Source organism: Rhizopus delemar, genomic scaffold (assembly GCF_000149305.1).
Source record: "Rhizopus delemar RA 99-880 supercont3.8 genomic scaffold, whole genome shotgun sequence".
Taxonomy (NCBI): Eukaryota; Fungi; Mucoromycota; class Mucoromycetes; order Mucorales; family Rhizopodaceae; genus Rhizopus; species Rhizopus delemar.
The window spans coordinates 2241042-2255403 of NW_027137834.1; the positions used below are offsets into that span (position 1 = coordinate 2241042).

At 32.0% G+C, this 14362-nt stretch overlaps 5 protein-coding genes across 5 annotated transcripts; 2 read left to right on the forward strand and 3 right to left on the reverse strand.

The window, feature by feature from the left end:
- Window positions 1–71: 71 nt before the first annotated feature.
- Window positions 72–742, forward strand: RO3G_11046 (uncharacterized protein; the record flags this gene model as incomplete). The annotated part of the gene is made up of 6 exons (XM_067665630.1): window positions 72–148; window positions 199–241; window positions 297–317; window positions 374–450; window positions 606–679; window positions 726–742. 6 exons carry the CDS (start codon window positions 72–74, stop codon window positions 740–742), a joined length of 309 nt encoding a protein of 102 aa, XP_067521731.1.
- A 222-nt stretch (window positions 743–964) lies between these two features.
- Window positions 965–2169, reverse strand: RO3G_11047 (uncharacterized protein; the record flags this gene model as incomplete). The annotated part of the gene is made up of 2 exons (XM_067665631.1): window positions 965–1200; window positions 1254–2169. The coding sequence occupies 2 exons, from the start codon at window positions 2167–2169 to the stop codon at window positions 965–967; spliced, it is 1152 nt and encodes a 383-aa protein (XP_067521732.1).
- A 427-nt stretch (window positions 2170–2596) lies between these two features.
- RO3G_11048 (uncharacterized protein) lies at window positions 2597–3091 on the reverse strand (the record flags this gene model as incomplete). Its single annotated transcript, XM_067665632.1, has 4 exons — window positions 2597–2625; window positions 2746–2782; window positions 2839–2878; window positions 2931–3091. The coding sequence occupies 4 exons, from the start codon at window positions 3089–3091 to the stop codon at window positions 2597–2599; spliced, it is 267 nt and encodes an 88-aa protein (XP_067521733.1).
- A 7164-nt stretch (window positions 3092–10255) lies between these two features.
- RO3G_11049 (uncharacterized protein) lies at window positions 10256–10693 on the forward strand (the record flags this gene model as incomplete). The annotated part of the gene is made up of 1 exon (XM_067665633.1): window positions 10256–10693. One exon carries the CDS (start codon window positions 10256–10258, stop codon window positions 10691–10693), a length of 438 nt encoding a protein of 145 aa, XP_067521734.1.
- Window positions 10694–13653: 2960 nt separating this feature from the next.
- RO3G_11050 (uncharacterized protein) lies at window positions 13654–14106 on the reverse strand (the record flags this gene model as incomplete). The annotated part of the gene is made up of 1 exon (XM_067665634.1): window positions 13654–14106. The coding sequence occupies one exon, from the start codon at window positions 14104–14106 to the stop codon at window positions 13654–13656; it is 453 nt and encodes a 150-aa protein (XP_067521735.1).
- Between the last annotated feature and the right edge of the window lie 256 nt (window positions 14107–14362).

A 14362-nucleotide genomic window follows, 5' to 3' on the forward strand; every position in this document is an offset into this window, starting at 1 on the left:
AGCTCCATTTATTCCAAAAGGCTTACAAAAGAACTTAGAGGTACAGTCTATATATTTTAAGGAGATTATTTATGAACATATCATTATCAGAATTACACAAGAACCCACCTGAAGGTGTTGTGGTAGAAGAAGCAGATAATTTTTTAAAGTAAACAAAACAAAAAACTAATATTTTGATGTATTTATATAATTTATTAGATGGAAGCTTTGTTTGACAGGTGCGCCTGGTACCATCTATGAGGTTACATATAATGAATAAAGAAAAAAAAAGAATGAAAACTTATTTATTAAAATAGGGTGAACAATTTAAGCTTGAAGTATTTATACAAACGAATCTATTTGAGTAGAATATTCACAGTTTGATTAAAAATAGTTTCGATTTACACCACAATATCCATTAGAAGCACCCGATGTTGTATTTGTTAGACCTTTTGTACCAATGCATCCACAGTAAGAGAATGGAATAAGGATCATAATAATGGGATTAACAAGTTTTGCTTAGTGTAATAACCATCTCAATGAAGGCTTAACATTGATCAGATTTAATTCATTTTCCTTCTAGATTTATTCTAATGGACATATTTGTTTAAATATACTTTATAAAGATTGGTCACCCGTGCAAACTGTGGCTCATGTCTGTTTGTCAATTATTTCAATGATGTCAAGTTGTACAAAGAAAGTAAGAGAAAGAGGATGTCGTGATACTTTTGCTAATATTGCGTTAGGAACTACCCCCAGATAATGATTTATATGTAAAAAGTGCAAGTGCATCACCGAAAAAGACAGCTTGGGCATTCCAGGTAAAAAGTATAAAAAAAAAGAAAAGAACAAGAAATTGACATTATAAAATAGTAAGAAATATAATGTAAAAAGTGATTTATGTACTAATTTATAATAGTGATGATACAGTTTAATCGATGTCTTTTAGAAAAATAAATGTATAAAAATAATAATAAAAAATCAATTACACCACCCAAGCCAATGCCTTTCTGTACCAAGGCAAAACTTCATCTTCTTCTTTATCCTTTTCTACATCCAGTCTTGTCACACGTCCAGTCTCAAAATCAACATCGAGTAAAGGTACAACCTTAGTTTTCTTGATGATCTTGTACCCAGCGTACCAAAGTGCTACTGGAACCAAACCGATATAAGCAGTGACAAATTTGACACCATCGAACTGAGGTGTAAATGAAGTGTAACCTATTGATATTGTTATCAAACTGTACACATACATATACTATGATTTAAATTACCTTGACCAAGGATAATAAAAGTTGTAAGAATAATTGCAACAATGGCTGACCAAGGATAAGCAAAGGCTCTGAAAGGTAAATCAGACAACTCTCTTCCTTGTGCCTTGAATGCCCTTCTGAAACGAATATGAACTACAGCAATACCCCACCAACTGATGAAGCCACTGACAGCAGTGATACTCAAGAACCAAACAAAAGCAACAGAGGCACTATAGATGGAAACAAAGACACAAAGGAAACCTACCAAAGAAGAGACCAAGACAGCCCAATAAGGAGCACCCCATCTATTCATACGACCCATCCATTTGGGAGCTAAACCATCTTTAGAAAGACCAAGTAAGGTACGAGAACATGTATAGAGTGATGAATTGGCAGCACTCAAAACACTGATTAAGATGACAGCATTAATGATATGTGCACCAACATTGATACCGGCAAGTGAGAAGACCAAAGTGAAAGAGGCCGTACCTGGATCACCGTCCGAGTTGGCAAGATCAGGGTTGGTGTAAGGGATACACATGCCGAGCAAGAAGATGGTGACAATATAAAAAAAGACAATACGCCAAAATGTGTTTCGAATAGCTCTAGGAACAGTCTTGGTGGGATTCTTGGCTTCACCGGCGGTGATACCGACAATTTCAGTACCCATAAAGGAGAAACCGGCAGAAAGCAAGACATTCAGAGTTCCCAATCCACCATTAGAAAATGAGCCAGGATTATTCCAGTATTCAAAACCAATCACATGGCCTCCTAATCCACCAGAAGTAACACAGAGAGCGATGATGATAAAAACAAGGACAATTAAGATCTTAAGAATTGCAAACCAGTATTCCAGTTCACCATACAATCGAACACCCACCAAGTTAACTACCAAAATCAAAAGTACAAAAATGGTAGACCATGCTGGATCTGGCATCACTGGCTTCCACCAATTGATGATGGTAGCTGCAGCAGAAATTTCAGTAGCAATTGTAACAGCCTAAATGAATTTTTGCTCAGTTACTGAACGTTTGTGTACGTGTGATTTTTCTCACACAAATCACTTACCCACTGTGAGAAAAAAAAAAAAAAAAGGGACGAGTTTGAAAGATTAGGTTTAGATGTCTGAGATTTTTTTTTTATCTTTATCTTACCGAAAGCCTAATCATACAAATTGAGTTTATATATTTCAATTGGTCTTTATAACAAAACTTACCAATAGTTCCAACCAAGTGCAAATCCAAAAGCAGGATCAATAAACCTTGTAGCATAGTGATTAAATGATCCAGAAACTAAGTTATGTTTTTTAGATTTAAATCGATAACCAACGTGTATCTGTGTTACCAGGCATGTAAGTAGCCATTTCACCAAGACAAGTCATCAGACAATAAACCTATATTAAGCGAGTTTAAAAAAGGCGTGTATTTTTTTTCTCACGCAATAACACTATACCATGACTCCAACTGCAAAATAATGTTAATAAATCGATAAATAGAAATATGTGTAATCTTACCAACACAATAAGCAATCAATGCACCTGCAGGACCAGCCTATAGAAAAAAGTCAATCTTTTAAAGTCACATATTTTGACTATTAAATTTTTTACTGAAGAAATGTTTTGTCCAGAGTTAAGAAATAAACCAGTACTGCAAAAGGGATTGATTAGACAACAGGTTTCATCTAACTCATCTAATTTACCCAATACATCCACCAAGTGAAATCATTTGAATATGACGAGCATTTAATCCTCTTCTTGGTTGTGATGGAGATGTTTGTTCTATTGTGCTGCCTGGTATATCTTCAATTGAAAAATTGGTTTGATCATAAGCCTCTACTTTTTCATTGTCAAATACTCTCATCGGGTTATTATCCCCTCTTTCTATTTGATCTATTTTATGATCTTGTCCCATATTGAAAGAAAGTAAAGAAAAAAAAAAAAAAAGAAAAAGGGCAGCTTATTTTATATTCCAATAAAAAACTTTTTTTTTATATACAACTAAACTTTCCATACTCCGTTTCATATGTCTTCCGATAAAGTATGGTAAGATATGACATAAGAATTACCCTTCTTTTTGATTCAAAAAAACACGTCCCTTTCTATGAACAAGACAATGGATGATTTTCATCTTCTGTGCATATGTGCATGTGTTTACAGTACACAAAGCAAGTACTATTTTCTATGTGTTCCCGATTAACACTTTTTTTATTGGTTGATGTAAAATGCTTCACGCGATATCTGATTTGTTCAAAGCATTACCTATTTTGGTGCTCGATTTTTTTTTATCTTATTATCTTAGGCACATATTTAGGACGTATTTTAGGAAGCTATGTATCGTTTTATACTCTAAAGTATACATTTACTTTTTTGTATACAAGTTAGATGTTAAAGTCTCAAGCAATCTCCCTCAATTTAATAGAAAGCAATTATATAAAAGATTTTGCATTAAAAGACCATGGCAATTGTGAAGTTTTTAAAATTTTATTACGAGATGTCGTATCCCAACATACTTTAAACATGATTCATATTCAATTTATAAGAAATCAGAGTAATGAATGCTTTACAAAGATTTATTACAGTCTTTTCTCTATTGTTCGGTCATAACTAATTCCACTCCTTTAACTCAATGCAAGCTTTTAATATAACTCCTGATGCAATGCAACATAAATGAAAGATCAGATCTACTTAAGAAATAATTATAAAACAGTCCACTTGCATAACCAGGAACAGATCCTCACATTAAAACTTATTGACACTAGATCTACAGTTATAATTAATTAAAGTATCTTGAAAAGGATTTAATTAAACCTCCATGAAAATAGTATAAATACCAGACATTATAATATTAAATAAAGATATAACTTTTTTCAGTCTCGTTGAATTTTATAGTCTTTTTTATTCTTACGAGATAACACACGAGAGTCATCTTTTATTTTTAAAAACTAAAGCAATAATACATCCTTAGCTATCAATTTGGCTAAGATGTTGAGGAATAGAAATAATGCTTTTTCATAAACCAAATCAAAGGGGAGGTTTTTTATTAACAAAAACTTTCTTTTTGGATAAATAGTGATATTAAAGCTTTCCATTGGTTGATACTTTATATCTATGTATAACCTGTAGATTTTGATAAAATAACAGATAGCTTTGATAAAAAAAAAAGCTATTGTAACACTAAGAGATAATATTCTCATTTTGATCGTTTAGATAAATCTCTTTTTTGAAGCAGCAAAAGGTTCCTCTTCGATTCAGATTACACTACCGACTCTTATAAAAAGCTCTTTCAACTTTGTTTTAATCTTGCAAAGGAGAAAATTGCCTGTTTCAACTTCATATTCTACACTTGAACTTTGAATGTTTTAAATTCAGAGGCATCGTGTGAATTTGAAAAATTAAAAAATTGCACAGCAAACAATTGTAGATGCCTCATTTTTTGATTAACCTATTGATACCATTTTTTTAAAGTGATAACATCATGGGCTTATTAAGATACTCGTCAAGTTTCCGCTTAATTTGATTCCAAACTTAACCATCTAGTGCTTTAAATTATAAAAAAGAGCGCACAAGTGGTTCTTTAAGAGAAAAAACAAGAAATTCTATCTGAGGGATATTGATTATTATGGAATAAATAAAATGGGCTATAGATGTGACACTTTTGAAAATATCATAGTGAGCATAAGAAATTTGTTAAATATGGTGCGACAGAGACCTGTTTGATGTATGATAGTAAACAAACCAATTAAAAGATTAAAAGAGAAGCTCTTGAAATTGCTGAAAAGCTCAAAATACCTCAAGTGATATCTAAGATACAGCAAATAATCTGAAATCTGCTCAACTTATCGGCTTTATTCATTTGAAAGCTGATTGTTCAACATTTATGTCATAAGGATCACAAGATTCAAGAACATCTATTTTCCTATTTTGGTACCACGGTACTATACCATTTACCACTGCAAATAACCGGGAATATTTGCTTAATATCTGAAATTTTACTCGAATATTATCCGATTTAAAACGGCAACTTTCAAGCGAATTTTACAGCAGTTAGTAATATTTCAAGTTTTACTCGAATATTATGCACGCAAAAAAAAAAGCACTTGAAATCTCTGATTTTACCTTGATTTCACGTAAAAAAAAGAGTAATATTCGCATTTTACTTGATATGATAGGCTGGTTCTTTTTTAACCATTATAAATTTACTTCTTGTTATTGGACGAAATCATGTTTACTCATATACTTCTTTACATTCTTATTTGTAGAAAACCTTATCATTTAATACATTTCATTGGCTTAAAAAACAATATATTGTGCTTTAAAATTATACTTTTTACTGGATAAAGAATTTATATTGAAATACGATTTCTATACTTCTTTACGACTTTCGAATGGCCAAATACCATACCATTTCTACCTTTTAGCAAAACAATACAGCAATCATCCATCCATCCGCAGATGCCTTTCTGTTTTTCTTAACTTACCTTATTTGACGCGTAATAAGTAGATTGTGTTTAATAAAGACCTTGTAAAATGCTCATCGTGAGAAAAAAAGCCTTTGAATGGTTATACACGTAAAAAAGAATCAGCAAAGCATATAGAACAGAATGATTATGGGTGAGCTGCAGGATAGCTACAATACAGTCTTCAGATTAAACATCTTGTAGAGCATTGTATGAGAGTTTTACTTACATTTAAGCTTCTTTTTAGCAATGTAGACCCAATAAAGCCATTAGTAATCTTGCAAGGCACTTCCTAGATATAAGTATGAGTAAAGTTTGTTTTAATACTAGGAAAGCTACTTACGAAAACGCCATAAAAGTACAAACAGAAGCATATCAGAACATGTTATACAGTCGTAAAGAACAAACTATTAAAGAGATAATATATATTTAATGGACGGAACATTAATCATTTCCTTGATTTACAGCTTTAATACATGGAGCCATGAAAATAAGCCTTTTAACCTTGCACGTACCTACTTGGATGATTTATACTATTTACACTTTTTACCTGAAACAGGAAGAGGATCTAAAGCAAATAAAGATTAAATTAGATATCTTACTGCAATTTAGTAAGTACCTTTAAAAGAGTTGCCATGAAATAGATGCAAAAAAAAGAAAAAGAAAAAGAAAGCACAAAAAGCAGCACTGGCTTCAAAATACAATGATGAGGTTTCGCGTAAGAATATAACTTAGAGAAAAAAAAGGAGTTTTAAATTCACAGCGGGTGTTTTCGTTCTAAACACCAGTTATTTTTACCTTTTGAGTATGCTTATCTTTGGCATAAAAAATAGACTTTTGTTTTTTTATATATAATTTCTTTTAAAGCTATAAACCAATTACCTATATAATTCTTATGCTTATGCTTCATTTTCAGTACAAAATCTACGCTTTTGAGTGATTTATTAAGATTTGAAAAATAGCGGTCTTGAAATTCGAGTAATATTCGGTATTATTTGCAGTGTACTTGGCATGAACAGCCAAAAAAACTGTAAAGAAGGCGAAACACTAAGGCTTGATTTAAAAAAGTTAATGTGGCCAATGCTGACAAAGTAAATCAGAATCATAAGAAGAATCTATTGGAGACCAAGATCATAAGTAACCGAATTATAAACAAACACTGCCTCTTTGATTCGGCAACTATTGACTTGTTTTCATTACAAACCTGCCACTTCAAAGATAGTATGATGCTTTCTACCAAGATTCTCCGAAGAAGTGCTCTACATCTTGTATATAGGATTGTCTCTGTGGAGTTGTCAATCAAATTTTTCCTCCTAGGTTACTGAACGGTTGAAAAACTCTTAAAAATACATAACAAAACTTATCGAGTACATTAAGAATCAAATGATTGCAGTTTTATATGATCATTCATTCTTTGATATAAAATCGGCATTAGTTCAAATCAAATATACAGACTGAGTGGATTAAATTACAACAACCCTGTTAAGCTTTTTGAGGTGTTTTATTTTGTGATCCCTAAACCTTTTTTAATGTGTATTAAAACTCATCAAAGAATATAAGGATCCCAAAGTGATACAAGTATATTAGACAGTGACTGGTCACAAAGATACAAAAGGTATTAACACAAAGAATTGTAAGCAGATATCTTTGGTCGTTTATTTTGGATTACAGGGCAGTAATAAACGTATTGTAATCTTTTTCAGATAAATGAGAATTTTTTTCAACACAAAAAAACTTTTGGGGGAATATATATTTAATTTTGTCAGTTAGTGGCCGAGTCGTGTGAGATAATATTATCATATATGTATTCTATTCAAGTTTTCTGCTCTTCTACATCTCAGGATTATTCTTATACTTTTCAAAAGAGAATTTATTTGATAATCTAGAGGTAGTACTGTTATAAGCTTCCAGTGATTCTGGACTATTATTATCAGCTAAATCAACCGCTGTCTTTTCTTTATTAAAACTGCTAAAAGATTTAATTTTTCTAGTAGTATAAGTGATCTTTTTATACTTGAAACAAGAAAGATATTTTTGTATAACACAACTTGACCAAGGTATGAATAACCAGAAAGGTCATCATCCTGAAATAAGAGTATAATTGAGAATAAGGTCAGAAAAGGGTTCGCATTTAAAAGACTATTTAAAAGGAATACTCGAATTATGTTGTCATAAAAAGAAGTAGCAAACACCTTACATTATCTCTGTTTTCAGTGACTATATGAATTGATTTATCAGCATCGATGCTATGGTCTGTTTCTTTTCTTGGTATTTTTTTTTCTTTTTTTTTTTGTGCTAAATTGAACACATATATTACCTTGCCTATAGTCAATGATACAGTTTGTGAAAAAAATATAGGCCATTCTATCCACACGAGTATTCCCAGTGTGACCAAATTAATACAAATTTGACTGTTTTGATATGATTTAGTATAGTTATTAGCAATAAAAGTACATCTTTTACCGTGTATAAGTTCAAATTGTCCTTTGTTCATAGTAATAAATAAAAAGGAGGGGCTCTTTTTTAAAATGAAACCTTAAAAGAATCAAAATCGACAATGCAATCATAGCATTTAAAATAGCTCTAGTTGTAGCATATGCTTGTACAGTCTTCATTGTAGGACTGACATCTTCGATATTTGATCTTATTGCTTCTTTCATGCTCTCTTGTTAAGTCAACTACATGATCATATACCGATTAATTTGTCAAAGCCTTTATGAATAGTAGACGCTTCATTCTGGCTGCAATCAATCATTATCTTTTTCAACTGACCAGCAACATCATTTTCTTAGCCAATTGTAAGTTTCATAGGGATACCAGTTAGCGTGTTTATCAACTACGCTTTGTTGTTCAAACAAAAATGAAGCTTTACAATCAAACTGAATATTAACCACTTTTTCATGGTAAGAAACGTACTCATTATGGATGTAGTTGTTGTTGTTAATCTTACAGCTATTCCTTTACTGCTTGATTAGTTGACGAAAGAAGAGAAGAATTTTTTCAAGTGGACAGAAGTGAAGTATTATGCTTCTTAATCAAGGTTTATGTACTTTATGATTTGTTGAATGGCTCATTATATAAATTTAGAACTATGACGACCAGCCAAATAGATGATGGAATGTCACTCTGTGTTAGTTGCTTGTACGATAGATCACCTACAGTATTTACAAGATGGTGCTCTAGTTGTAATGTAAACTTTTTTCAAGCAAAAGATCAAAGAAAACGAATCGATTGTCAGATACTGCACTCTTTCTATGATGAAAAAAGGAAATACCGTAGTAAGTCATGGTCAATGATCTTGTACAATGCAATATAATAACTCTTTTGTAGCTGACTCTAATAATGCAATCATGAACCGTTTGATAGGATATCAATCAGCTATTAACAAAATAAAAATGGAGAAAATTGTGGTCATAGGATATACCCTAGAAAATAAAAGCATAAAGAACAAAACCTGATTGATTTAGGCTATGGTGGATGATCTGTGGATGATCTGTTGAGTCGATCACTAGTCTGCAAGGTTTTTGTATCTAATAGCAACAGTGTTTCTCAATCTTTCGCAAGCCAATACATACCAAGACAAGACGGGATCATGGAAAGTTTAAAAATGTTCAAAAAATACAAGAAACTTGGCAGGCTGATTCGTAAGTAACACAAGTATATCCAAACGAAATCGGCCAGCCGTCCAAAGGAAAAATCAAATCGTCTAAATTTGAATCTGATTCATCCCTAAAACAAAGAATCGTCCAAATTTATGTAGAAAAACTGTAGATCAAAACCGTAAATTGAAATTTAAATTCCCGTAATTTATTTTGAGAAATCGCAAATTGGTGCAGTGAACACTGTGTTTTGCACACAAGTAGCCTACGACAACTGAGTTTATCTTTCAACGTGTTTTTATTGCTTGAAGGATACCTGTTGGGCTAACAACAAGAAACATCTTTTATAATTGCGCGTAAGATACATAATCTTAATCACAATACAGTTGGAAATATTTTCACTACTAAAAAGTCATTCTATTTCGTTTGATAGAATATGACAAAGTTCCTTTTTCTTATAATAAAAAGTCTTACATTATTCCATCTGCTTCAAATGGAAAAGAAAAAGCGACACGCCTCCTTTTTAAGAATTGTTAAAAAAAATAAGCCTATCTAACCGGATTTTCGATGTAACACAGAATCGATACAAGGAAAACTGACATGAATAAAGAAGGGTTATTTTTTCTTTTCAGTAACGTATTAATGAGAATTATTTATCATCAAAAGAAAACATGTCAATTGTACCACTTGTTGTCAATTTATAATTAAAACAAGGATACTCTTCAGAAACCAAACCATAAGTACAAACAAGCAACAAACATCTTGCTATTATAAATCCAAAAGGCGCGGCTCGGAGAGAAATAAAGAAAGTAAGAGACAGACAGACAGAGAGAGAAAGGGAGAGATAGAGAGGATGAACAAGTCCGACCGGAGGATAAAATGGTAGGTACCTAATCACTGAAAAAAAAATATTTCAAGGATGCAAAAAAAAATAAAATCTTTTTTTTTTCCTTTTTATTTTATAAACCAATGTTGCCTCAGTTTGGATTTATTGTTGCACAAGCAGGTGCAGATTCACAACCTTCTTCTAATAATCAACATCCTTATTACGCGAGACCACCTTTTGTGTATACACCGCAGCAACAAAATGGATATTATGAAGATCAATTCTATAGACCACTTCAACCTTTACCTCCTCCTATCCTACAACACTCTACATGGCACGGTGGTTCTAATTATAGACCTTTTATTCAACCACCACCTCCCCCTCCTCCTCATACTCAACCTGCTCCTCCACCTGTTTCTACTCCAACTTTTTCACAACCCCTTCCACAACTGCAACATCCACAACCACCTCCACCTCCAGTACAGCCTCCACCACAACCACAACCAAAACAAAAACCATCGACGTATGAAATAAAAGATGATGAACGCATTCACGATTTTGAACCACACTGGCGAGGTTAGTTTTCTTCTGTTTTAAATAATTCTTTTTCTAAACTCAAAATACAGAATCAAATGAATTAAGTGAGCATAAAATCTTGCGTCGGATACGAGAATTTAATGATTTGATACTTTGGATGGATAATGAATTCTGGGAACAATGTGACGAGTAAAAAAAAAAAAAAAAAAACTTTTTTTTTTGTTATTTATACAAAGTATCCTCATCCTTTTTCTAGTGTTTATAGAGAAAAATTACAATCTCTTCAAGATGAAATGAAAACAATACAACAAGGTTTTTTGTTTATAAAAAAAAAGTTTTTTTTGGGGGGGGAAATCTCTAACACCAAAAAAAATATTAGGAACACATTCGGCATTTAAAGAGACAATGGCGGATATTGAATTAAAAAGAGAACAGACAATTGAATATGCAGAACATTTCAAAGATTATGAATTGTCGTTAGCAAAGCATCAATTTGATATAGAAATGAGTATAGCTGAAGATGAATACAAGGTCTATTCATTATATATAATGTACTTTGCTATGATATTAATGCCTTTTCATAGTCTGAGAAGCATAATCTTCATGATGTAGTCTTACAAGCAATTGAAGAAAGAAGAAAGCTTATAAAAGAAGATAAAGAAGATGTGGATATTGATGACATGTTTAATGATGTTCATACAAGATTAGCTAACAGTAAAAGAAACTTACGTAAAAGAACACATCCATTTGATAGACATCTTAGTGCTTCTCCTTCACGACAGGAACGAAGAAGACAAAGTATGAAAGCTAAAGCTAGTTTTATATCATCTTTAATAATGAATTTCTTAGATCGAATACAAACACTTTATAATATACATGCTGCACCAAGTTCATTAGAACAAGAAGGTTTAGAAGAAGATTTTTTAAATATGAAGGTATGACTTATATATAAAAAAGAACCCATAGATTTTCTTACCAGCATAAATTAGGGTGTATCAACAAGTATTAGAAAACAAGGTGGCCATGTTCATAGTAGTGTAATAAATCAATCAAGGCGATAGTTTTATTGTTTGAGGTTTGATTCATGCGTTTTTAATCTCTGAGTAAGAAAAAAGAACAAACACCGCGTTAATGCAAGTGATTCCTTTACACCTCGTATTTTCCTTTCTCGACTTTTCGTAAATCGGCCCTTTTGATAGATAGACTAACTCTGTATATAAGCCATTTCTTTTCCCACTTGCTTGGTCTTTCTTGGTTGGCAGAGTGATTTGATACAATAGAAGGGAGACGATCTTGAATCCAGACTTGTGATACATAAGTTTTGAAAACAAGTCATCTCCGCTATTGGATGTGAATTACATCACTTGATATAAACTAGAATGGTGTATTGAAAAGCAAAAAATATAATTATCAAGCAAACATCTTTAATTCACTTGGTCTACTAGAAAAAAAGTATGGTAAATCTGTAAGGCTTTTGCATATGGGGAAAGTTTGTATTACGCTCGCTAAAGCAACATGTAAATCGCCTTAAAGGGTAATAAGCTTACATGAAACATAAAGATAGATTCTTATGTTTGTATCCTTAACCTGTGTATATCCTAATAGAAATAAAGAAGGAAAAGATCAAATGATTCATGGCTAGTACGGGTTTTTCTTTCTTTTGTTATCCAATGACATTGAATGATAAGCAACAGGTTGTCATGTCTACCTTATAAGCCGTTGCCAGGAGTCACTCTGTGATCTACTCGTAAGCCGACAGTGAATCAAATAGGTGAATGACCAATCAGAAACATGTGAAATTCAAAGTAAGAAACCCCTCACATATACACCCCTTCCTTTATTTAAAAAAAATGTAAATGGATTTATGTACAATACACATAAACTAATGCACTATGACACATTTATTTAGATGCTATTTACAATTGACTTTGTTTAAAATGAGCCAAGACCATCTTTAGTCTTTCATTACTCTTATTTGATTGAAACAATAAGTTTGGGTGATTTTTATTCAACCAATCCATAAAATCTGAATTCATCAACATTTGTTCATATTCTGTGTCACAATCATCACCCATGAATAATTCAGGATCATCACTTTTTAATTCATAATGTGTTCTGAAGCTTGTTGATGAAGAAGATGAACTTGGGATGTATTTTGGTAATTCAGATAATATTTTATCTTGTATTTCTCTTTGAAAAAAGAATCCTTTGCTTGATGACATAATGTGGGTATAATAATATGAGTGAAAAAAAAGAGAAAGAAAGAAAAAGGAAAAGAGATTTATAAATAAAGAACGGGGAATTTATTTTTTTCACATGCTTATTTTTTTTTATTTTATTTTCCTTATTAAAATTCAGCTGCCAAAAAGATAGGCAACATCATACAATAGGCTGTACTATAACCTTTGGAGTTCTTATTTTCTTCCCTCTCTCTTTTTGTTTATTATTATCTGTCTATGTTACTTGGATAGATGTACCTTTAATACTGAATATCCTATTGTTTACTTCAAAACATAATTGCTATTTGATATAGTATATTAGAATTATCAAATAGCGGTTTATAACTTTCTTGTTATTCAAACTACTCTTGATATATATTTTATAGCTAATTTATTCTAAAATATATCCTTGTCATTTTATTTAATTTATCTAAATGTCATCTAGTCGCTCAATTCTTTTATGTGGAGAGCAGGTTATTTCAGCTTGTTTGGGAAAGCTAAACCTACAAATGAAAGAATAAACAAGTTGATAGTGATTTCTTACCTTAGCGGATATGAATTGTTTAATGTAAATTTAGACACTCGATTTTCCCACAACATTTTTGATTATGACCTTTTTTTTTTTATCCGTGTTTTTAGTTAGGTTCCATGGGTCATTCGAAAAAGAGACAATACTATATTATTTATTGTTGGCAAGTCTTTTGAGTTCTTTATAGTATTTTAATGAACTTTAATGATGTATTTCTTCACTGGCTTTCATAAGAAGAGGCATTTCTTGCTTTTTTTTAGATTTTTAAATTGGCAACACACTTCTCCAGTGCATTCAACAGACCATCGCTATTTTGTTTGATATGACATAGATATTTGTATATGGTCCATGGAAAGCTAAAGTATTCTAATCCATATTTCTTACGCTCATCTGGGTGATAAGTGACATAATACCAGGCTGCTGCTTTGGCGTAGATCTCATTTCTTTTACTGAGATCAATCTGCTTGTGCTTACCAATAAACTCTCTTTCAAACTCATCTACCCATTCGTTTTTAAGTTGTCTTACTGATTTAAGCATATTGTCGTCTTGTTTATAGACCGTCTTGCCTTTTCCCTTCTTTTCCCATTTGACGACGTAGCCAGTCAAGAGCTCAGTCTCGGTCTTTACACCGTGGTGATTTATCAAAGCTGCTAATTTCACATCATAATGGTCTCGTAGCTCACGAGCTTTATTTATGTAAGAGACCATACCCCTAATATAGAATTGACTATCATATGCTGAGCCTTCTTCTATAAGACAAGAAACGTAGTTCTTGTAGTTTTGTGCATCTATCAATCGAAAGATTTGCCCCAGGATTTTTTTTGACGAGTAAGAAGTCCTATCTTTCTTTTGCATAAAGTCTGGATAAGAGTTTACCATCAAATGTTGATACATAACTGCATATCTACCCGTCTTGACAAAGTCTATGATTATAAAGATTTGAGCGTGTCATTATTTTATCCTC